This window comes from Sciurus vulgaris (genome assembly GCF_902686455.1).
Source record: "Sciurus vulgaris genome assembly, chromosome: 16".
Classification (NCBI taxonomy): Eukaryota; Metazoa; Chordata; class Mammalia; order Rodentia; family Sciuridae; genus Sciurus; species Sciurus vulgaris.
The window spans coordinates 40,044,819-40,070,566 of NC_136477.1; the positions used below are offsets into that span (position 1 = coordinate 40,044,819).

General features: G+C 41.3%; 1 protein-coding gene and 1 long non-coding RNA gene across 3 annotated transcripts in view; one reads left to right on the top strand and one right to left on the bottom strand.

Annotated features, from left to right (window-relative positions):
* The window catches only part of LOC306646007 (ubiquitin-conjugating enzyme E2 E1), a 333,994-nt gene extending 308,638 nt beyond the window's left edge, over nucleotides 1–25,356 (bottom strand). For both annotated transcript variants that reach the window (XM_079114337.1, XM_079114336.1), the window contains exons 1-3: nucleotides 25,199–25,356; nucleotides 23,911–24,095; nucleotides 19,557–19,607 (exon numbers count right to left, since the gene is read on the bottom strand). In XM_079114337.1, the coding sequence (XP_078970463.1) occupies nucleotides 19,557–19,607; nucleotides 23,911–24,062 (203 nt within the window). In that variant the 5' untranslated portion in view covers nucleotides 24,063–24,095; nucleotides 25,199–25,356. The remainder of the gene's footprint in view (nucleotides 1–19,556; nucleotides 19,608–23,910; nucleotides 24,096–25,198) is intronic.
* Nucleotides 1,848–9,465, top strand: LOC306646012. The gene is made up of 2 exons (XR_013759790.1): nucleotides 1,848–8,744; nucleotides 8,847–9,465. It is a non-coding gene; the product is annotated as an uncharacterized lncRNA (long non-coding RNA).
* Nucleotides 25,357–25,748: the final 392 nt, after the last annotated feature.

The following is a 25,748-nucleotide window of genomic DNA, read 5'->3' on the forward strand; positions in this document are numbered from 1 at the left end:
TACTTTACTTTTTAAAACAGTGGTACTTATACACAATGGAATATTACTCAATCATAAGAATGAAGTTACTGCAATTGCTGGTAAATGGATGGAACTGGAGGCTATCATGCTGAGTGAAGTAAGCCAATCCCAAAAAACCAAAGAACAAATGTTCTCTCTGATATGCAGACACTGACTCACAATGTGGGGGCAGGGGTTCCCTGGACTACATGGGGGAGGGGGTGTAAGGAGCGGGGATAGGAATGGGAAAGACAGTAGAATAAATGGGATATACTTTTCCTATGTTCATATTATGAATACACAACCAGTGTAACTCCACATCATGCACAACTACAAAAATGGGAAATTATACTCCATGTATGTATATGTCAAAATATATTCTACTACCATATATAACTAAAATGAACTTTTTAAATTTTTAAAAAATTTTTTAAAAATAAATTCCCTAACTTAAAGGAAAAGCAACTGTGCATCTCTTTTTGAAAAGCTTTTACGAAATGGGTAGAAGTTAGCCAGGCACTGTGGCACATGCCCATAATCCCAGCAACTCAGGAGGCTGAGGCAAGAACATCACAAGTTAGAGGCCAGCCTCAGCAACTTAAGGAGACCCTGTCTCAAAATAAAAAGGGCTGGGGATGTAGCTCTGTGGTAGAAACCCCTAGTTAAGGGGGGGAAAAAAAGGAAAGAAAGAAATGGGTGGAAGTTATATACCAGTCTACCCCAGCCCATGGCTATCCCACAAAAACTGATTCTTTGGGGGTACTGGGAATTGAACCCAGAAGAGCTTTACCACTGAGCTACATACATTCTCAGTCCTTTTAATCTTAAGATAGGGTCTTAATACATTTGTTAAGGCTGGCCTTGAACTTGAGATCCTTCTGTTTAGCCTCTTGAGTCACTAGGATTATCGGAATGCACCACCATACTCATCTCCAAATCTGAATATCTGAAATGTCTTCCTCATACAATACAAAGCTTAAAAAGAAATAAGTACTGTTCCTGGCCTGATTTTCTGCTTACTTATCAGGAAAAGACATGTTTACCGGCACCTAAAACTTATGGATATTTTTAATAAACTTCCAGGTAATATTTAAAGAAATCTTACATACAAAATATTAAGGGGCTGGAGATGTGGCTCAGTAGTAGAATGCTTCTTTACATGTGTGAGGCCCTGGGTTTGACCCCAGGCACCACAAAAGGGGATAGGAGGCTGACAGTAAATGGTTGCCAGGCACAGTGGCCCAGGCCTATAATCCCAGAGGTTTGGGAGACTGAGGTAGGAGGATCCCAAATTCAAAACCAGCCTCAACAATGTAGTGAGACCTTGTCTCAAAAAAAAAAAAAAAAAAAAAAAAAAAAAAAAAAAGGTGGGGGGGAGTGGTAGCTGAGATGTGGCTCAGTGATTAAGTGCCCCTGGGATCCATCCCTAATATAAAAAAAAAAAAAAATTAATTTAATGTGATATTTAATGAAATTTCCTTCCCAGCAAATTTTTCCTTTACATGAATATTTTAACCAAATATTTTTGTTAAAATTTATAAAACAAAACTTTAAGTAAAAAAAAATTATTCGATTTCTAATTTCAAAGTGTTTTCCTTATATTAAAGAGAACAGGGGGAAGTCTTTTGTTTTCTTTTTCTTTCCTTTTGCCAGAAGTTAGCAAAGAGTGTTCAGGGTACAGTTGAACGTCAAAGAAACGAGGGAGGGAGGGACGTTAGAGGTGAATACAGAAGGAATACAGGGTAATTAAATGGGCTTCAGAGATGTGAAATAGATTTTAAGGGAGAAAATGGAATGATTAGACGTGGTTTAAAAAAATCATCCTAAATGATTTTTCCTAAATATGTTTGCCATCTGAAGGAGACTATGATGGGAATTAAAAGCCCCCATTTGTGGATGAGAAAACAAAGTTTCTAGAGGCTAAGGGACCTACCTACCCAGTATGACAGTGCTAGTGAAAGTCAGAATTAAGATTTGAACTCACATTTGTGAGATCCCAAGTCAAGCTGTTATTATAGCAAAGAAAATCATATGACCACACAATAATGAGGTCATGCGTGGCTCATAAATGGGCTATAAAAGTCCTTACCCAAAAACATTTCAAAAAATGTTCTGAACAATGCAACAATAGTAAGCTTGTGAACACATTACCAAAAGTTGAAGATTTCTGTTACAAAACTTTTGGAATCTTAAATCAATCTCATTTCTCCAGTTATGCCTATAATTTTCTCTATACTGACAACAAATTTTCTATAAAATTCAAGAAATCCTCCTCCTCCTGGCTTTTAACTGACACTGCTTTCTAACACCCTCCTCTCCTCTTTGTGAAATGTAATTCTTTGCTGCTCCTGTATGGCTTTCAAACCTTCTGTGGTTTTCTACATCTAGCAATCTGGGGAAAACAATTTATCAAAAATAAACCAAATTAAATTCATTAATGTAACTGTTTCTAAAAGTGTCTTTGAAACAAATGTTTCCCCAAGTGACAAAATCTGCTAAATTTTTCTTTTATATATGACTATCATTATCACACAATTCACTTCCAAGGAAGGCACATACCACGTATTACTCATTTTTAAGGTTAGGAACTAGCAACATAAAACATGTATTAAGAAAATACAGGGCTGGGGATATAGCTCAGTTGGTATAGTGCTTGCATTGCAAGCACAAGGCCCTGGGTTCAATCTCCAGCACCACAAAAAAAAAAAAAAAAGAAAGAAAGAAAATACAAAGTCAGTCAAGTACAGTTGTCCACACCTATAATCCTAGCAACCAGGGATAGCAGGGTATTGAGGCAAAAGGATCAAGTCCAAGACCAACCTGGGCAATTTAGCAAGACCCTGTCTCAAAATAAAATAAAAAGGGGTGAGTATGTAGTTCAGTGGTACAGCACCCCTGGGTTCAATCCCCGGTACCAAAAACATAATAAATGAATATATAATAAGATTTTCAAGAACTAATTTGGTTAGACTGACTAATACAAATGACCATAACTGAATGTGACACGTTGTAAAGAACTATACATAAAATGTACCGGACACAGATGAGAGAGTTATGTAGATATATTTGTGTGTATGTGCTGGGACTTGAACCCAGAACTCGCTATTACCCCAGTTCCTGGAGTGAGTCATTTTTATCTGAGCTCTCAAGAATAATGATAGAAACTGGGAGGTAGGAAACATTCAAAAGGGCAGATTGAATACAGTAAATTATGGGGTGGGGGTGGGGTAACTGTACTTGACCAGGATGAAGATCAGTTTGTAGGTGATTTGTACATTATAAAGAATTCTGAGCACTTAATTCCAAGGATATCTGGGGCCTTAAGTTTTTAGACAAAAGAGTATGATAATTAAACCTACACTGGAGAACATGCAGAAGTACATGGCCACTCTAATGAAAAACTATCAGTGGCTAAGCTGTAAAATATGCCTGGCTTTTAAAATTTAAATACAGGACTGCATATGAATAAAATTTAATAGGCAATAACTTGAAGCAAAATCTACAATTCATAGAGCACTCCAAGAGAGGGTAGAACATAATGGTTAGGCATAAGACTTTGAAGACTAGGGACTAAATACCAGCTTCACCACTTAAAAGCTGAGTGACCTTGGGCAAGCTACTTAACCATTTTAAGCTGCTCTTTTGTAAAATGGAACAACAATCTTGTTGACATACTTCATAAGTTAGTTATCATTAAATTTTGATTTTTAAAATCTCCACAGCACAGACTATGAAGCAAAAAAGAATCTAAAAATTATAAGTCTAAAGAGTGATCCAGATTATCTTACATAAATCAGGCTTCCTACTGTTCCTTCATAATTTTGTATATAGTAAATACCCAGAATATATGCACATTTCATATTGTTCATCTTTACCAAAATTCATTTCAAAGTCAAATATAAATTACATATTTTTTTACCCTGGTTATTTTTTGTTGGCAAAATCACTGTTCCCTTAAGAATTCTGAATAAGCTGAACAGAGGTACATGCCCGTAATCCCAGCAATTTGGGAATCTTAGGCAGGAGGACCCCAAGTTCAAGACCAGCCTAGGCAACTTAGCAAGGTGCTGTCTCAAAGAAAAAAAAAAAAAAAAAGTCTGGGGATACAGCTCAGTGGTAGAGCACCCTTGGGTTCAAGCCCCAGTACCGCCAAAAAACAATAAAAAGAAAAGAAAGATGTATAAACTTTCTATGATGGGTAAGTGAAAAAAATCTTCTCTAAGGGTCTTTTTCCTAGTTATTGATTAGATTAAGGAAGGGGGGGAACCACACACACAAGAAACTGGTCCTTCAGTAAGGAATGCAAGAAATGATATAATAATTTATTTCTTATCAGTGCAACCCCCAAACCTGTGGCAACAGATTATTAAAATATGCTGCAGAACCTGGGTGCAGTAATGTATGTACACCTGTAATCCCAGCAACTTGGGAGGCTGAGGCAGGAGGATCAAAAGTTCAAGGCCAGCCTCAACAATTTAAAGACCCCATCTCAAAAAAATAAAATAAATAATTAAATAATAAATAAATAAATGAATAAATAAAAACAAAGGCTGCCAATGTAACTCAGTGGGTTAGCAACTCTAGGTTCAATCCCAGGTACCAAAAAAAAAAAAAAAAAAAAAAAAGGCTGAAGTTACAATTTATGTCATAAGTCATTTTCTATAGCATGTAACAGAAGTTTTAGAACCTAAAGTTTGAAATATACACCCCAAAATGATTACATTACTACTCTAATCTTTATTAGCCTTATCACCTGTGTTCACAACTCTGTGGACAAATATTCCAATTATCACTACTAAAAACTATGGAAAAATTAGCACTCCAGAAAAGCATCAACAAAATCAAGGAAACTAGAAAGCATTCTCTCTACAGTCATAACACACAGATTTGAGGCTTCATAGAGCACTGTTAAATCTTTCAGGTATCAGGGGTAGCCAAGCAGGAACTGGTGGGAGTCAGGCGAGCTGCCTCCCTGACTGCTTCTGAGCTGCCCACCTCTCCTAATTTCCCTGCTGTCTCATTCGCTGTGCCTGCTCTGAAGAGGTAGAAGACTAAGCTCTTGATGGTTCCCTACTGCCAGACTTCAGCTACCTTCACTTCAGGTGGACAGCCAGGAACACAGGTAAGCAGGCTACAAAGGCAACCAGGAAACTGCTTCTGTTGGCCTGGAACACTATATATGCATTACCAAGCATTCACGCTGTCGACCAACCATCACGTTAAGACATGCTAAGGAGTGCCACACCTCCCACTGCTGGCTGAGACACAAGTTTTTGGTAGCATGACTTCAATTTTTGTACAATTTCTAGATATATTACACATACAGCTATAAAAATAACACAACTCCTACATGAAGATGTCAGTAAAACATAATACAAAAAAATTGACAAGAGTATCTACATAATCTACTTTTATGAATTAGAAATTTCATGTGAGGTATTCTTCAAATAGTCTTGTGATGGCACATCACTCCTTTATTTAAAAGTTCTTCCATGGCTTTCTACTAAAATTGAAAATCTGACCCCTGCCTACCTAATCTCTTGCCACTTTTATTCTGCCCAGCCACACTGTCCTTCCCCATTTAGCACCTTTCTACTTGTTGTCAACAAGTAGTGTTGTTGGCCTAACATGCCCTTCTCATGGTTGGGTTTGTGTCACAAATCAGGGCCATCTCCCCCACAGTGACAGCCACCAATGTCCCAAACTGCCCAGTCATGCCCTATGCCATCACTCCATTTTAATTTCTCAGTACTCTTATCTGAAATTACCTTTGCACATTTGTTTCTTTTATGATCCCAGCCTGAGTATGCATGAAAATCCCATTAGAGTGAGGACACTATCTTCACTGCTATATCTTTGGTACACCTGGATTAACAGCAAATGTCCAAAAAATGTTAGAATGAATGAATGAACATGGTTAGTAGCTGCTCGTTTTAACTCTTTCTCTTTTTTTGCACTGCTGGGTAGGGAACCCAGGTCCTTGTGGATGCTAGGCAGGCACTCTACCCCTCCCATTCATATAGCTGTATCTTAAATCAAAGGGCCACACAATACAGTGAAGTAAGTCAGGGCAGAACAGACCCAAGTATTGGCAGTGTTGTCAATGATTCGTATTGCTCAGCCGGGGGTCACAGTCAAACAGGCAGAGAGAGAGGTGGGGCAGGTAGGAAACTGCCCTGCCCATCCCAGCTGAGTCACTGATAACCATGCCAAGGCTCAATATGCTTACAAAATTAGTAATAAGGCTTAAGTGGGACAAACAAAAATCTGCTGTTAGTACAGACAATTCTCATGATGCAAATTATATGTATTTGGTATGTTACATGTTTTTAAAACTCATTCAAAGAATAAAATTACTAATTCTTCTGGGTGTGGTATGTACTTGTTGGGGAACAAATAATACTTTCAAAGTTTAAGCCCTTAAGAATTCATATACAGTCTGGGAACACAAAATTTTACTGTTCTTCAAAAACTCAAGTGTCACAAACTGGTTCAAGTGAATATGTCCATAGGAAATTTCTAAGAAAACTGGCCAGTCATTTTTTTCTTAATGCGGGAAGGGGAGAAAGCACATAAGGTTAGAAAGAAAACCAGAAATGTAGGACAGAACTGACTAATATTTCAAGCAGAAATAAAAATGCAAATGAAGCCAGTAGTGATGTTATTAAGTATGTTAAGGCTGGACTCAGTTCAAACAGCAAGATAATATTTCTTTTTATGCACCTGAGGTCAAATGACAATGAATAAATGTTATCATCCTCAAACCTAGTGCTCCTTTAGAGGGCTTAGAGTAGAGAGAAGCTTCAGAATCAAAGACAACTATACATCACAATGAATCTCCACATCATGTACAACCACAAGATTGGGATCACAATTAGAATAAGATGTACTCCATGTTTGTATGAATGTGTCGAAATATATCCTACGGTCATGTATATCTAAAAAGAACAAATTTTAAAAAGACAACTGCTGGGAGAGAGGTGGGGGTTCTTACTGTCAGACTAGGAGGTTTACATCTTTGGAAAGCAATAGAAGTTGGACTAAAACAAAACCACTATAGAAAGATTTTTAAGAGTGGCTCTGGAAAAATAAAAAGAAGAAAGTATAACACTATATGAGTTACCAGAGGAAAAAAAATGCATAAAATTACTGTTACTTTTCTCTGTTCTAAGAGATCACTTTAAAGAATGTGTTTCTTTACAAACTCATTATCAATACACAGCTCATAAAGATAGGGCACAGAGAGACAAAAAAGGGAGCACTCTGTCCTTCCTAGCTATGAAATCTGGGCTCCAAGATCTTCGTAGCTTTTTATCTTCCCACAACCATGTGTTTTAACTTATAGGTACTACAAAATATACATCTATGTAAATATAAATCATTAACAGTAAAACTCACAGAAATTCCTATATCTGGTACATAGAATCCAGTAATATGGACAGAGAGGATTAAAAACAACTTCAAATTTTAGTTCTAACAAAAACTGTGTTCAACATGTGATTTATTTTAGGACTAGTCCATATCACCTGACAATGTTTGCTTTTTGGAGGTGCGACATCTCAGTATACTAAGTTGTGAAGAAACGTCTTCTGGGGGGTTACCATTCCCACTGAAGAGTGAAGTTAAGCAATCAAGACTTTGACAGACAGGGTCATTCCGAAAAAGAACCACAGACAAAGCAGTCTCATATACTAGCATGTAGTATATAATGCTAACTTTACTGCCAGTCTCTGCACACACAGTACTTTAATCACTTAACATACACTCATTTTGAAATATTTACTTAGGCAAGAGGAAAGTTATCTTTCATGTTTATAAGAAATCCTCCTGGGTGCTTGTAATAAAACAAATGTTTTCTTTTACGGTGTTTTATATATACCAATTCAATGATCTTTTATTTAGAATAAATGTGTTCTAGTAAAGACTCCTAAGAAATAAATTTTTATAATGCCAATTCCAGCAAATTACCTTTAAAAATTGAGATGTATTCCCACAGAGGAGGAAAGGTTGTAAGTGGAAGAAATTTAAATTATTTGTGAAGCAAAATTCCTTGTGACTCCACATGCTACTATTTGCTTTCCTATGTCAGTATCTAATGCCTTTGTGATCCCAGTTACTCTCAGAATTAGAATGACTCCTAATCCTGCAAATTTCTGAATTCTATCCTCAACTATTCATTTTAAGCAGGATAAACAATACCTGGCATAATCCAAAACAAATCAATGACCCGATGAGTGGACAATTAGATAGACGAGGTTTATAAGTAGTTTTAAGAGTTCTAGATATATCCAATGTCAAGCATTTCCGTAACAGTCAATCTTTAAAGAAAGAAAAAAACTGAATATGATGAGTAACATTCTGTGTTAAAAGTAAACACATGAACCCACTCATTCCGGTATATCCTCGAGTTTGAACAGAAATCAAAAGTTCAATCCAAATAAAACATTTTTAAAGATGGCAGCAACAATTCATTGATTTTCCAATTTATGTACTGTTTCAGTTATTTTCAAACTAAAAATTCATCAAGATATAATATATAAATCCAACACTATAATATCTATACTACTATGCTAACCTTAATGATAAAGGGCTTGGATCTCATTAAGTATGTTAAACTTTTTTTTGGTGGGGAGAAGGAAACAAAAATAAAAGCTTTGTGAAGAATTCATTGAAAATGACATACCCCCCCCAGATAGAAAATATATACAATATTAAGAAATTCTTCCATAAAGTGTATAAATGAAGTGCAGGCCATTTAGCCCATTTCGTAGAGTGCCTGCCTCTCATGCTGGAGGCCTGGGTTTGAATCCCCAGCACTCTGGGAATGTGGAAAGTGTATAAACGAGGGGCTGGGGATATAGCTCAGTTGGTAGCTTGCCTCGCATGTACAAGGCTCCGGGTTCAAATCCAGCACCCCCCCACCAAAAAAAAAAGGAGTATAAATGAGTCAGGTGTCATGACACATGCTGGGATCCCAGTGACTGGAGAGGCCAACGCAAGAGGATTACAAGTTTAACCATTTGTGTACAATGTGTCAAAATGCATTCTAGTGTCATGTATAACTAATTACAACAAACAAAAAAAAGGATTACAAATTTGAGCCCAGCCTCAGCAACTTAGTGAGGTCCTGTCATATACACACACACATATATATGATAATACCCAATCACCTTTCTAGAAAAATACAATGAAATCTTCTAACCGTGAAGAATACTACCAACATCTTTTCTTGAAAATCATTCCCTCCTTTCTGTCATCTCTAAATTAGGTCTTAGGTTTGTCATCCCTAAATCAGGTCATGTAAAGGTCACCAACAAACTTCCAGTTGTAAAATGCAATGGCTAGCTGCAGGTCTTCAGTCTCACACAGCATCACTTCAGACTTGATAATCACTCTTACCTCAAAACACTTTTCACTGACTGCCTTCTAACACCACACTTTTTCCTTCTCTGCCTCTACCTTTGTCAGCTTCCGCTAGTAAAAACCTCTAAATGATAGGTGCCTAAGCCTCCATTCGAGACATCTTGTGTTTCCAGGTAAGCTAGAGCCATTCGCCAGACATTCCAGATCCTCCGCCCTGTGAGGTCTCCTGAATGTTCACATATCTCAACCTCAAAATATTCCTCTGCATTTCAATTTCCTATATCAACTTCCACAAGACACCTTCATTTGGATGTCTCATGGCAATCCAGCTTAAACCTAGCATGTCTGAAAAGCAATCATTTCCACCTTACCTTCCTCCTAACACACCCTATTTCAGGGGTCTCCCAATCAGTAAAAACATCACCATCCTCTAGCCAACAGCCAACTCCACAAATGTAGATGTCATTCTTGCTCCTTTACCATGACTCCCGTATGTACTCATCAACACCTGAACAGGCAGGTCGTAGTGTTCTAACCCCCTCTCCACAGCCACCTCTTAATCCTAGCAACCATCACCAGTCAACCTTAAATATAGCAGAGGTCTCCCTTCTCCCATCAGGGCCATATTACTAGCTACTTCCATAAGCGGGGAGGTGGTAAAGTCTTTTAAGTCATTGCTGAGATAATGTCACTACCTATCTTTAAAATCTCCAATAGCTTCTGACTGTTCTTCGAATGAAATCCCAACTCCTTACCATGGTTTATATAATATGCATCACTTGGCTCCCAACACCACAGGGCCTCTGTGTTTACGCTTCCCTCTTTCTGGGATGTTCTTCCTGGACTCTGCACAAGGTTAGTTCCTTTGTTCTCATCTTTCAGGTCTTTATCTAAATACCTTCTTAAGACTTTTCCAGGTAACCTCCCTGCATCTACAATTATTCCCTATCACTGTGCTCCATTAGTTTCTCTCCTACTCCTCATTCCAACTTATACTAATCCTTTTAACTGGCTGTTGCCTATATTGTCTATTAAAATTTATGTTTCACAAGCCAGAGGCTAGCTTTGTTTTATTGACCTACAGAGCAATGCCTAGCACAAGAACACTCTAATACATTAGATGACTAGGACCTTATTTACTCATGCTGCTGTCACTCTTTGATAGCCCTGCTTCATGATCATAATTCTGCTTTTTGAGTTGCGTCATATCTAAAACTTTTCTCCAAGACAGATCATCCCAACCTATTCTACTGCTGTTTGAAAAATGTGTTTCAATGTCTCTATATAATTTACTAGGATGTATCCACACCAATTTTCCACCTATTAAAATAGATGTAAATGCCCAAAATCCTGAACGTATATACAATGATCATCATTTCAACAATTCCTAAAACCTCTCCATTGATTATTACTATTATTTAAAATTTAGTACTGATAGATCCATTGAGACAAGTCTGATGTGACAACTGTGGCAAATTTGCTTTTGAATATTGTGTAAGAGATGATACTAGTCCTTTTACTTTGGCCTGTTATTTCGCTTTTTCACATTCAGGTCAGCACACATTCTTTGAAAAGTAGACAGATTTTGGGATTTTTTTGTTACAAAGTATGAATGAACAGTATGCCCTCCAAGGTAGTTAAACCTAGTAACAACTTTGAATTATACTCATATGAAAATCTCTAGGACTTTCCCAACTGGATGGGACATTACCTTGGCATGCCAAAGATTTATCTATGTGCTGTGGCATGGACTCTGGAAGGCAATCCATGATCACTTGCACGTGTATTTCAAGAAAAGGGTCATTAGCATATAACCGTACCTGGGTTCCAGTTCTCAAGCAGGGGCTTTGATGAGCTTTTAGCCTACAGAGTAGGAGGTTTCCCAGAGGATTAGAAGCATATTCTGACACCAGTTACTAGGTCTTTTGTTTCACTTCAGAGTGTGGCTGCATAAGAGAGGCTGAGTAAGAATGGGCTTATTATGAAACCCTGTTTCACTTCACTGGTGATAGGGAATGTGTCAGATGTCTCAAGCGGGTGCCAGCATCTCTAACATAACCAACTATCTGGGATAGCTTTAGGATTTGGTGGAATATCACTGGAAGCCCAATTTACTTAGCACCCCTAGATCCATACTCACTTATGGGCAAATGGTAACATTATGAAGTCAAAACATGTGAATCAGAGCTATTATATTTTCTTTAATATATCTTCTCTATTTGGCCTGCAACATAGATCACATCTTTTGTATCACACTGATAAACAGTTCCTCTGCAACTCCAGGACGGTCCAAATTGCCAAAACTGCTAGGGTGCCAACTCAGACTGCCAGCAATATGGTCAGCTGTAAAACATGACATCAATTTCTCCAACTTCTTCCATTATTTTCTGAAGAGGGTAATGAAACGTCCTATTAAACCAGATCTAAATTAGGTTTTTGTGTTTGCATTTTAATTTAACAAATATGTACTCTTTACTCTTCCTTGGACACTGTAGAGATGCAAAAATAAGAATCCATGTTCTCAAGGAACTTAAAAAGTTTACTGTGAGAGAACAAACTGGAGACAGATGCTGCTGCTTCAAATTCTACATGAGCTGGAGTGCTACCAAGCACCAAAAAGGCTTCTAATCCTTTAGGAAACTGTCACTTCATCAGAATTCCAGGCTACCATCCCTTCTCAGCATCCACTCTCCACTTAAAAGGCCTCCGCGTTCCATACTTCACCTTTTCTAATTGTTTATAAAACACTATGCTTCCCTCTCTAGCAATTTCATCCTTTTCCTGTTTGCTTCTTCCTTTCAGCCTATAAAGCATACTCTATATTTGAAAGCCCGAGGAGAAAATTTCCTTGACCTTCCCTAGGGCTTTTGCAACCTCTGCTCATCTTCCTTCTTCTTTGCTGCTTCTTTCTCCCAATTCTCTTCATTTACCCATCCTGCATTTGCAGACATCTCTCAGAACACAATTCTCAACTCTCCTACTCCCCTGGCAATCTTGTGCACTTTACTATCACCAAAAACTTTCAAATCAAAAGTGGACTTCCAAAGCCAGCTCCAGTTTAGCACCACTGCCAGGCCATCTCAGATTCCACATGTGCAAACCTAAATACACAGAAGCATCATGATGCCTGCAGTTTACTTTCATGTGATTTCTCAAAATAAACAGAAAGAAACAATGCAAATGTGAGTCAGGGTGAAGGGTGGATGCTTGCTGTATTATTCTTCTGCTGCTTTGAAAACTCTGAAACTAAAAATGTTGGGGGAAACAAGTAAGGTCATAATCAAAGACAGAAATCACTGTCCTTGCCTTTAAGGGGATTTATTATCTACTTAATTTGTCTAATCTTATCTAAATAGTAGGTGGATCTGCTAGTTCAAAAACTGATAAATAATAAACTCAAATATGTAATCAAATTGCAAATATTTACTATTGGCCTACTAAGTGGCAGTAACATGCTACCAAGCATTGTGTATGATCAACAAAGCAAATAATCAAACCATTTTTAACCTTGGAGAGGGGATCTCTGCCTCCAAGTCAGTTCATTCTCCAGGCTTATCTGCTTTGTTTAATGTGGCACCAGCATCTTCCCCGTACCCAAAAGGACCATGGATTCCTTGTTAAAGATCTCCGTATCAAAATCAGTAGCCAAGTTCCCCAGATTATACTGCCTTCTGCCTCACACTCCTCTCCACTTTAATCGCCACCACCTGTACTTCTCTGACGTACCACATGGGCTACTGCAGCCATTTCCAAGTCTCCTGCTTCCCACTCAGCTCTATTCAATCCTATGTCTCTACCCAGACGCTCAGCTCTAAATGAATTACGGCTCCTGCTCTAAAGAATGATACTGCTCCCCCCAGTCTCTATAAAATGAAATTCAAAGCCTTAGCCCAATACTGAGAAACACTACAAGATTGCTCTCTATTTTATCCTCCCTCTTGTTTCTTAACTCTCCAAAGCTTTATTCACTCCCATGCAAGAGAGCCCTCTCTACATCTTTGCTTATGTTTCCTCCACCACAGAGACCCCTTACTCTTCACCCCATTGTGGAGCCTTCTCAGATTACTAAATGCTCCAGACACGACACTTCATATCCCGGTCTAAGTTAGCTCTCATTCCTCTGAACTTTATAGTATGTCATTTTCATTGATTACTTTCCAGACAATATTCAATATTTCCAAGTACCATTCAAAATCCGTGTATGCCTTTCTTACCACCCATACAGATTATGAACTCCTTGAAGGCAGTGCTTTTTCATATAGAACAGGCACTCAAGGTTTGCAACATGAATTCAGCATCAGCATCCTTTATAAGAATCCACAAAGACTGGTGGTGTCTTGTAAGCTATAAGCATTTTCCTCAAAATACGATACTTTAACAGCAATACAGTTTTTTTTTAATATTTTTTTTACTTGTCAATGATTTTATTTATTTGTATATAGTGCTGAGAATCAAACCCAGGGCTTCACATATGCTGAGCAAGTGTTCTACCACTGAGCCACAACTCCAGCCCATGATAGTTTTTATTGTGGTTTTATTCACACTTGCACCCCATAAAATTTGCCTTTTTTACTATTTTTAAGTGTACAATTGAGTGGCATTAATTACATTCACATTATTGTACAATTACTGCCACTATTTTCAAAGTTTTCACCACACCACACAGAAACTCTGCGCCCATTAAGAAATAACTCCCCATTCTCTCCTTCCCACAGCCCCTGGAAACTTCTAATTTACTTTCTGTCCCCGAGTTTGCCTATTTTAGATATTTCATATAAGTGGAATCATACTCTGTCCTTTTGCATCCAGCTTACTTCACTTAGTGTAACATTTTCAAGGTTCATTCACAATGTAACCGTGTATCACAAATTCATTCCTTTTCACTGCTGAATGTTCTATTGTGTACATATAGGACATGTACATGATTTATTTCCACTTTCTGACCATTATGAATAATGCTGCTATGATTACTGACATACATGTATCTGTTGAGTCCATTTTCAATTAATCTGAGAAAACAGCTGAATTGCTGGGTCATATGGTAATCTTGTTGAGCTGTTTTCTGTGTGTCTGTATATGTGTATGAGAGAGAGAAACACACACGCATAACACAAGGTTGAATTCAGGGCTTCACACATGCAAGCAAGCACTCTACCACTGAGATACACCCCCAGGCATTTTATTTTATTTAGTACCAAGAACTGAACCCAAGGACACTTAATACTGAGCAACATCCTGAGTCCTTTATATTTCTTATTTTGAGACAGGGTCTCAATAAATTGCTCAGGACCTCACTAAGTTGCTGAGGCTGGGAACTTGTGATTCTCCTTCCTCAGTCTCCTGAGTCAATTGGTTTATAGGCCATGTGCCATCACGCCCAGTCTTTTATTTTGAGACAGTCTTGCTAAGATTTCCAGGCTGACCTCCCTTGCAATTTTTCTGCCTCAACCTCCCCAATGACTGAGATTACAGGTGTGCATCACTATACACAGACAGCTCTGTTGTGCTTTTGGAGGAATAGTAGTAGTAGGGTTTTATAAACCAGATAAAGTTTTTTGGTAAACAAAACAGCCACAAGAGTACTCATTTGGAAAGCTATTCACTTCTGGACAGGTTTCCTTCCTTCCACCCAGCTCAGGCCCCAGGTGATGATCTAATTTCAGTAGTCTGACCCTTGTTTGGGTGCTATTGTGATTATGTTGCCATTCCAGTCTACTGGTTCTATTTTCAACACTGCCCTTACCTATGTAAAGATAAACACACTGCGATTGAACATCCCAAATGAAAAATGATGAAACTAACCATCGTTCAGATGTTTAAGTCATTAAAGACAAAAAACATTTTTATCTTTAATGTGGCAACTTCAGATAAATGAAAGACATTGAAAGGATGTTTTTCAGCACATAAGATGATTTTTGTAAAGGATGACTTGTTAATCCCACTCATACTCAAACAACCATTTAAAAACATGCTGAACTTGGACCAAATGTTTAAGACTGTACTGCTGCAAGGAATAGACCTCTTTTCATTCCCAAGGTTAGCGGCCTGAGACTGCTAAACTGACATCTCACTATCATTATCAACAATTACAGATTTTGTTAAATGAGAAAAACAACTATATAGGTTCAAAGAAACATCTAGAAGGCTATATACAAAGTGCAAACTTGGAGCTGCTCTTTGCCATCTCTGTGCAAAGAGCAGAACAGAAGATGTCATGGAAATCTTTCACTTTTTAATCTACAAACTTCTGCATTTGATTTCTCAAACACATATTCTTTTCTTATTGTGTAATAGTTTTAAAATGTATTTATAATACATTTTAAATAATTTTATGATAAAAAAGGTAACACTAAAAAGATGAACTCTACAAAAGAGGTTAAATGGGCAATTCTAATAAAACTTTAATCTCAATTGAACTTTACAACACTATAAGGCAAGCAAGCCAGGTATTAGGCCCTTCTAATAGATGAGGAAAAGGAGGCTGAGTAAACTTAGTAAACAAATGCATTTTTTTTTTAATGCTCTTCTCTTTCACCTTTAAATCATATGATTTAGAGCTGAATGCAGGTAGTACTCGCCCATAATCCCAACTACTCAGGAGGGGGAAACAGGAGGATCACAAGTTCAAGGCAAGCCCTGGCAACTTAGTGAGACCCTGCCTCAGAATAAAAAAAATGTAGCTCAGGTAGAGCAACGCATGTTCCATCCCCAGTCCCCCAGTCACACACATACATACAAAAGGGAGTACGATTTAGTTGTAAAAGTTTAAATCCAAATGTATGTTATTATACAATACAGTTCTCCCAGAAAAATAAAAAGCACTGACTTAGGTTTGTCTATTCAGGAAAAAGAAAACTAATGGTCAAAATATAATGAATTAGATAAAAGGAAATTTATTATTATTATTCTTTCCCCATGACTGAAATGTTTAATGATTTCTCAAAGACATTTTATCTTTCAGCACCCAACCAAAATCTGAACTTTTAGGTTGCAAGTCACTATATGTGAAGCTTATTCATAATACAAATGTGTTCACTAAATAAAATCTGAAGTTTAAAGAACCTAGGCAAAATATGCCAATAATGATAAGCAGACACCATTTACATGTATGTCTAAGGGCTACTTATACAGCTATAACTAGTCAATTTAGCCAGGTTTGAGCTGTGGGCTATAAATAACAGCTGCAAAACTGACTCAAGTGTCCAGAGAATACCAGCTATCTAACAGACATAATTTTACAATCCAAGATAGGACAAGTTTTAGGGAGTCATTACAGCAGTTAAGACTATTTTTTTCCTAAAAAGAGCCAAATGATAGAGAAAAAAGTCTAACTAAATGCACAGTGAGTTGAAAGAAACTGAATACTGATTAAAGGCAGGCAGTTCTGGAAAAGGTAAAAATGTATCTGAGATACATTAATTGAAAACCAAGTATTTAGCTCTTTCAAAATATAATTTATGGGCTGAGATTGTGGCTCAGTGATAGAGCACTCACCTAGCACGTGTGAGGACCTGGGTTCAATTCTCAGCACCACATAAAAATAAAATAAAGGTATTGTATCCACCTACAACTAAAACATTAAAAAGAAGAAGAAGAAGAGGAGGAGGAGGAGAAAAAAGAAAGAAAAGAAATGGATGGTATAAAAATAAGGGAAACAAAAAACTTTTAAAATATATAATTTATTGTTGATGAAATCACAATTTCAATAGGAACCAAACTATTCAGCTTCCATGCATGCATTTATTATTTAATTCATACATTTTAACTGGAAATTAACTTTAAAAATCATCCCCAAATCATTCTTTTTCATCTAAAGCACTAAAATATTAAATAATTATATTCTTTAAGGTACCAGAACAAAGCATAAAATCAAACTCATATAAAAGATCTAAATATCAGGACTTCTAACATTAAAACTGTAACACTAGTAAGAGCAACTGAAAGTTAAAAAGAAAATATTTTTTGGTACAAGTTACTGAACCCAGGGGTACTCCATCACTGAGCTGTACCCCCAGCTTCTTAGTTATTTTAAAACAGGGTCTTGCTAAATTGCCTCAACTGACTTTCAACTTGCAGTTCTCCTGCCTCAGTCTCCCGAGTCACCGGGATTACAGCAATGTGCCACTGAGCCTGGCTTAAAAGGAGAAATTTTAGTTCACATTACTTAAAAGATCCCACTAGAAGATGTCTTGAGAAAATATAGCACTCACTATTCGTAAAGGACAATGTAATAGAGTCTCTTACAAAATAAAGTGACTGGTACTTTCACTGAAATTAGATATTTTTCTCCAACTCTTCAAGTGTACTAAAATTTGTCTGTCTACCAATCACCCAATAGTCATGCAGTTTATAGCTTCCCCTGACAGGTAATGCCCAGTTTCACCTTAATTAGGTGGATTTTCCAAAGATAAAAAGTTCTACATGCCTAAGAAACACACTCTCACATGAACTCAGCTAAAATAAAGCAAAACTGAAATGCACTTATTCCATTTTTAAAAATTATTCCTACCATGAAAATCTTCAAATTATTTATAATTTAAAATTTGATGGTACTTATCCACAAGAAAGCCATTATATGTTCTACTAAAATATTAGTTTTGAAACTATGCTTTAAAAACGTTATAATTTCATCGGCTTGAGCTACATGAACTCACAAGGGACACATAAAAAGAGAGATACGATATCAAACAGAAGCAATAACTACACAGTACAGACTTACCATGGGGACTGTCCACAGACTCCACACAACCAAACACAGGAAGCTATATACTTCCATTTGAACACCTGTTACTCCATCCCTACTTTCTCAACTTAATAAAAGGACTCTTATTAGCTATGAAAGAAATCCTCAAGAATGACTAGATGGTTCAGTTTCAAACTATATTTTAAGAGCATTTCAAACTGAAAATGACTTTACTCACAGAAAAGGACAAAATTTCAACAAGCATCTCACACCTGGTTAACATTAAGAACAAGTACATCTAAACTGTGTATGGTGATGCACACCAGTAATCCAAGCTACCCTACCCCGCAGGCAGAGGCCAGGGGAATCACAAGCTGGAGGCCAGCTGGGGCAACTTAGTGAGACCCTGTCTCAAAATTTAAGAGGAGGATTGGGAAGATAGCTCAGTGGTCAAGTGCCTGGGTTCAATCCCAAGTTCAAGGGAAAAAAAAATATCCAAAATAGCAATGCTAAAGTTTGCATTTAATCCAGTAAGAAGTTTAGAAAGTTCAGTGTTAAGAAGTAAAATATTGCATTTAGTTTTAAACCTGAACATTCCCACATATTCATCTTAAATTCTGCATACGGCCAATATTTTGTCAGTAACTCCTACTCCTCCCACAAGTTTAGACCACTAATGAAATCTCACGTCCCATTCCAATGCCAATCCCAAGAACTGAGAAGTATGTTAAATGCTATATTTCATTTTTGAACTTCAGGAGTTATAGGATCTAACAATGAGGTATCCCTTGTATAAACAGTCCTATTAGTTTTAAAATTTTCCCTACACCTTGACTCAAGAGTAGCAAAATGGCTATTCTGAATAAAGTTAAGAGACCAACAAACCCTTTGAAAACTGGTTTCAAATTAGTTTGAACACACATACATATATATGGTCTGAATTAAGCATTATCAAGTGAAACCACCACCTTGTAGGAATTTAAATCTATAATTACAAACAAAATTCTTTTATCAAAGCCACAAATAATTTCCTGAAGTGCTCTGCCAAAAGTTCAATACAAAATAAGTTTGAGGATCCAATGTTTTAACTCTATGCTTTATATTAGCTTCAGAGAGCTTGAATCAGACATTACTGTAGCAATGCCATTTTCTAAACCAAAATGTACCTGCGCAACTAAAGCGTTTCACATCATCTTTAAATAACATATAAAAATCCATTAGGCAAGGGTACACCTTTAAATTTACCTTGCAGTATTGTTTCATGTATGTAAAAGTGCAGTAGTATGTAGTGTTCACTACAAATAAATCCATTATTTCTCTTCTACAAATTACTGAGAGTCAAAGGCTCATCAAAGACATTACACTCTGGTTAATACATTTCAGCTGTTACTTGATGCTAGCACCAAGACAAGGAATTAACCAAAGTGAAGCAAAAATCTATAATATTACAAAGGAAATTCCAAGAGATTAGAAAAATTTTAAAAAGGAAATAATCCGAAAGGCAGCTCACCTGCAGTTGGGTGGAGGGTCTAAAGTGATGTCTGCCAGTTCCTTCTGAATCCTGGAGTCACGGAAATGGGAAAAAGAAACAAACACAAGCAGCATTAAGGCCTTGGAAGCCTCCCACCTGTAACTATAGGTCTGGCTGACAAACCTAACCGCGATAATTGGATTCCACTGGGGAATGAGGAAACGACACATCAAAAACTCACGTCTGGGACTGGGAATGTCGCTCAGTGGTAGAGTCCTCACAGATGGGTTCAATGAGGGGTGGGGGTGGGGTGGAGTGCAGGTCTGTAATTTAAGAAAAAACTTTTTTCCCAGAGGCAGTGAAGCGGCAGCCTGAGGTCTCCTGCCATCATCTAAAATGTGTGGGCTCCAATTTTGCCTCCCACATTTCCGTTTGCCGTTTAGGAATCATTTTTAAGCTTCCCGCTTGCGAGCTGGGCTGGTGGCGCACACCTGTAAGCCCAGTGACTAAAGAGGTCAAACAGGAGGATGGAAAGTTCGAGGCCAACCTGGGCAACAAGGCGAGACCGAGGTCTCAAAATCAAAAGAAAAAAATACATATGCGTGTATGCCTCATGTAAAAACATGAGGCGGGCTGTACCTCAGGGATCCAGTGCTCGCGCCTGGGAGGCAGAAGGTGCTGCGTTCAATCCCCCGCACCGCAAAAATGAACAGCCTCACTCGCGGACCAGTTCCCTGGATCCTCCTTCCCCGGCTCCTTCTCTCCCCACGACGGAGAACAGAGCCTCGGTGGCTGGGTAGGTCGCGACCCTCTGGCCTCCCCCGCCCGGGACCGCAACGCTCCACCCCTGGCCGGGTCCGACGTCCTCACGCCCGCCCGGCAGGGCGCCCCCAGCAGGCCGAGGATCCAGGACCTGCCCGACACCGGCCGGAGTCCTCGGTGACGAAGCCAACATGGCGGCTCCCCGCGAGGCCCCTGGGGCACTGACTGACCTGCCGGCCGTCGCGCACCCTCAGGGCTGGCCGCCCGGCCGCCGCCAACACCGTCGCCGGCGGTGCCTCCCGCCCCCACTCTCGCGCAGACGGCTCGCGCGCGCGGGTGAAGTTGCCGGCCCCAGGGGGTGGGGTGCCCGCGCGGGGCACGCTCCCGGCTCTGCGCCGCCCGGAACCTCGGCCCCGACGCCACGCGACGGCCCGCAGCGGCCGCACAGGTGCACCCGGGCCGGCCTCCGCCCGCAGGCTCGCTCGCGTGCTCAGCCCTGCTCTAGGAACCTGCCTGCCTTTTCCCGACGTCCCATCTTCCTTGGAAGGCCTGCCCTTTCCTGCACTGTGGACGCAGACCCCGGACCCCAGTTTTCTGCCTCGGCACCAACCCTCGACTTCACAAAGAGCCCCATCCCCCACTCATAGGCGAAGCCACCAGGCAGTTCACACCAAGCCCTGGCCTTTGTCTTCTTACCTAGGCGCTCGAACATCCAAGAACAGGTCAAACTTCGGGGCCCATGAGCCTCTTCCACTTCTAAAGGACCCCTATTTGTATAACCTTTTCTCCTATCATATAAAGCCCTGCGGGCTGTGTTACAACTTTAAAATCTCACGACAGCTTGGTAGTAAAGCCACGACCAAACACACACGCTAGGGCAATTTAAATGACAATGATGCTTTTCTATTTCCAAAGGTTTTCTTAGGGTAGGAAGAGGCCACTATAAGGGATGAGGTTTTAAAAGGCGCTATTTCTTCCACGTTAAAATAAAAAAAAGAAAAGAAAACAAATTAAGGGCTACCATTGGGGAAGTTCTTTCAACTTTCCTATTGAAGGATATTTCCTGCCCCCTACAAAATCTGGTCAACTTAAGAAAGGGGTTTGTTCAGTCTCTATTGTCATTTATTTACCAGTGTCCTGCTAAATTCCCCTGCTACCAATAAGCATTTCAATTCTAAAACACCGGCATCCCTGTTGTTTAACTCCTTGGATGTTAGACTAAAAGTTCCAAACCCTGGCTTCCTGATTCCTTACTTGCAGCTTTTAGAATTGGTTATAATTGGTTTTTTGTTTGTTTTGCAGTACTGGGGATTGAACCCAAGGGGGCTTTATCGCTAAGCTATATCCCCCTTTTTATTTTTTATTTTGGAACAGAATCTCTCTAAATTGCCCAGATTGGCCTGAAACTTGCAGTTCTCCAGCTTCAACCTCCCTAGTCGCAGAGATTACAGGCATGCACTACTGCAGCCAGCTGAACTGACTGCATTTTAAGACCTACGTATGTAGGCAAAAATGCCCTCTCCCTAGGGTCAAATAAGGTAATAGATTCCTTAATACCTAAAAAGTGAATAACCAGACAGCCTTATGCACTTCATCTTGACAGCCAGCATCTGCACCATTTGTTGGCCAAAGATTTGCAAGAGGAATGCATACATATGTCCCATGGAATGAGTTTTGTTCAGAACTTACTCTCCATGGGGGCTTTCTTCTCTCTCCCCATGGTTTAGAAACTACTTTCCAATGTGCAACGAGCAACCTGTTAAGTCTGCCAATTCAGTCTTCGTTTTCACACCATCTCCTAGTACATTCGTCCCTTCCAATTCTATGGCCAATACGTATCTTCCAAATCAATATATTCCACAAAGCAACCGTCTATAGGATCACACTAACACCAAATTTTCCTCTTTTACTCTCCTGGATATACTGTGGTTCTCCATCTTTTGCCTTTTGATATCAACCTTAGCCCTGCTTTAACACAGAAAGTCACTTTTTCATCAAGCTCTCCAAGCAACTAAATTCACTGCATAAAAACAAAACAAAACTGATGTTAACTTACAGGTAAAATCACTATTTGTAGCTTCCGGTCTCTTTCCCAGCCATTCCAAATAATCTTTTAATCTCCTCTGCCTAAATGAACAAATTGTGTCTAGGGAAAAATCCTCCTCTTTGTGAATGCTAACAACAAGCAGACTGTATTTTACTTGGTACCTATGTCTTTACCCTCAAATAGATTCAGGAACACCAGGGATATCCAGCAAAATATAAAAAAATACTAATGACCTAAAGCAAATATCCTACATTGGGACAGGTCAGGCCAAAAGCAGCATGAAGATAGGGGGCTTAGATGCTTGGGAGAGGGTAATTGTTAAGAAAAGGGCCCATCCAGAGTGGGTAGGGTAGATGCCAGGTTCCCAGGGAACCCACTCTGAGCTAATCAAAGAGGGCCAGTTAGGACTCCTGGGAAGATGAGATATAATCAAATTAACCTGAAAATGACAGCAATCTTCCAAGGCATCTTGCCACTTCACTCAAGACCTTCACAATATTTAAAATAAGCTGAAATCACTACATCAACCCACAGCTAGGTCACCAACATGGTTTACTAAATTTTCAAACTTCAAGTCAGGGGGAATGACAAAACTCTCAATCTCTTCAGAAAATCCCTTTAAGAATGGAATCCCTATCTAACCCAGCATTTGGATTCCTTACTGTCTTCCCAGCTTGCCACTTTAAAGTTTAACAACTATTTAACTGAGAACAGAAGGATTTATGAAAGGATGTCTGGGGGTTCTTAGAAATCTGCTATAGAATATTTTAAGGGTCGTGGGGATCAGAGGATGTTACTTAAGGATGACAGCATAAAAAAGTAGCTACCACCAGAGAGATAAGAGGAAAGGAATAAAGAAAATGCAACTGCTTGAATTCAATAGAAAAAAAAGGGAGGGGGGTGAAATTTCAGTTTTACAGCATGAGCGCCAATGGCACAGGGAGAAAAAGTCTCCCTGAAATTTGGCAAACAGAAATTCTCAGAAAAGAGAATCATAAAAACAATGTGGAATAACCATTTTACAATCATTTACTGATTGATTTATTTGCCCCAACTCTCCAGGTCAGAAAAATCTCTTTAAATTCCATCAGAAAACATCACCCACTGCTCATGCGAGTTACTTATTCCTTATGCAATTTGTAGAGAAAGCACTGCTCAAAAAAGATCATTCCTGCAACAGGTGAGGAGGAAGTAAGATGGTCACAGAATTCATTTAGACACGACTGTCTGGGAATGTGTTAGTAATTAAGAAGTGGGATGACAGCCTTGAAGAGGGTCACAGATTAGTGACCTGAAATCAAATTTGGGGGTCACTAACAAAAGTAATGCGAACTCTTACAAACCTCAGCGAGAAACGCAAGCAGCAAGCCACAACAGCTGCCGTGTGGACAATGATTAAAAGTAAAACAGAAGAGGCAACAGAGAAAATAATTAGGGCTTCCATGGCCCCATTTTCATCTTTGAGAACACATAAACCATAAGGGGCACTTAAGCTACCCTCACTGGGAGGCAGATCAAATGCAGTACCAGGCAGTTCGGAAGACAGGAAGCCTGGGGGAGGGGGGCGGGAGGGGGGTACGGTACCTCTTGGCGCTGGTGGAGAGGAGCTTGGAGTTTTTGCTCATGCTGACTTTACTCTCCTTCTTCTTGGGGGTGTTTGTTTCTTTCTCGGTTTGCTGGTTGGAGGACGAAGATGAGGAGGAGCTGGTGCTGGCCCTCGAATCGTCATCCGACATAGCGAACCCCCCACCCCACCCCGCAAACGGCCCCTGCAGGGGGAGGGAAACAAAACAGAAACACACAAACCATGCAGGCGGTGTAAATAAGGAACTAGGGTGCTGTCAGGAGGGCACAGACCCCGGCTGCACCCGGCCGCCCACCACCCGCTTTTCAAAGTCTCCAGGCCCATGAAGGCTTTTGCAAACCGGTCGTGGCTTGTTTATTTTTGGCCCCAAGTGGGGACGCGGTGGGAAAACGGTCTGGAGCCCGGCAAGCAGCCCCTCCCTCGCCCCCCGGGGCTCCCCACCGGGCCGGGAGGGGAAGCCGAGGTGGTGGAGGAGGGCAGGGGCGCGGGGCGCCTCGGCGGGGACAGGAGGGAAGGTCCCGGCGGCCGGCCGGCCTCGGGGCTGTTTTTGTCCGCTTTCCGGGGGTCGCGGGGGGCCGGTGGCCCGGGCGAGACTGCGGGGGCCACGAGCGGAGTTTGGCGAGGTCGGGAAGCGAGGAGGGGCGGGAAGGAGTAAGAGAGGAAGCCGAAACGGGGGGACGGAGGCGGGGAGCGGGTGCCCGGTGGGGGAAGGGAGAGGCCGCCGGGGGGGCAGGGGCGACGAGGCCCGAGGCCCCGCGCCGCGCCCCGACGCCCCTCCCGCCGGCCTGCCCCAGGGCGGCCCCGCTCGGAACTGCGCGGTCGGGGCGGGGGTCCCGAGCACACGCCCGATCGCCCCCCGCGGAGGGGTGGGGGAAGCGGGGGGCTTGGCCTCCGCAGTAGCGGAATAACAATGAGCCCGTCGGCCCGGGAGGGGTTAATCCCCGCGGCCCCCGCCCCGGAGGAAAGCGGGGCTCCCCCGACTCCCCTCCCCCGCTCCCGGCCCCCTCGGCGGCCAGTGGGGGGCTCCCGGGCAGCGCTGACAGTTCGAGCCACAATGCCCCCCCCGGCCCCCGACGCGGGCGGCCCCCGCACCCCACGCGGCCCGGGGTCCCTGCCCATCCCCCGCGGGCGGGCCCCGGACCCCTGGGGCTCCCCGGTCCCTCTCCGCCACCCTCCGGCCCCGTGCCCGGCGGCCCGGGCGGCGCGGGTCCGGGAGGCGGCGAGGGGTGTCCCCGAGGCCCGGCGGCGCGGCCGGGGGGCGGCGGGCGGCGGGGGGGATCCCCGTACCTCTCTTTGTGTCTGGCTCCTCCGTGCCGCCGCCGCGGCTGCTGCTGCGGCTGCGGCTGGGCCTGGCCACTCGTGTCTCTCTCTCGCTGGGAGAGAAGCGGAAGTGCAGCAACAGCAACTATTAAACAGGCAATGGCTTCCCCCAGCCACACACGCTCGCACACACACCACTCCTCCTCCTCCTCCTCCTCCTCCTCACCCCTCCCCCACCGGCCCGGTCCCACCCACCCGCGCTCCCCTCCCCCTGCAGCACCTCAGGGGGTGGCGCGAGGAGGACACCGGGGACCCCGGAAAGCCCTGTCGCCCTCCCCACCCACACCCCCACCCCAGCGCCGCCTCCGGACTCCCGGGAGGGGGCGAGGGGTGTGAATTTTTTCTCAAGTGGCTTGGGGACCTGGATTCTGGGCGCGACAGGGCACTCGGTGAGAGACGAGGGGGTGTGGGGGGGGCGGCTGAAACTAGATGGAATCGAGGGAGGAAGTTCTTTCCAATGAAGGCTTCTGGAAAGGGGGGAGTGGCAAATTGGTGAAAAAGATGGTAATCTGGTGGC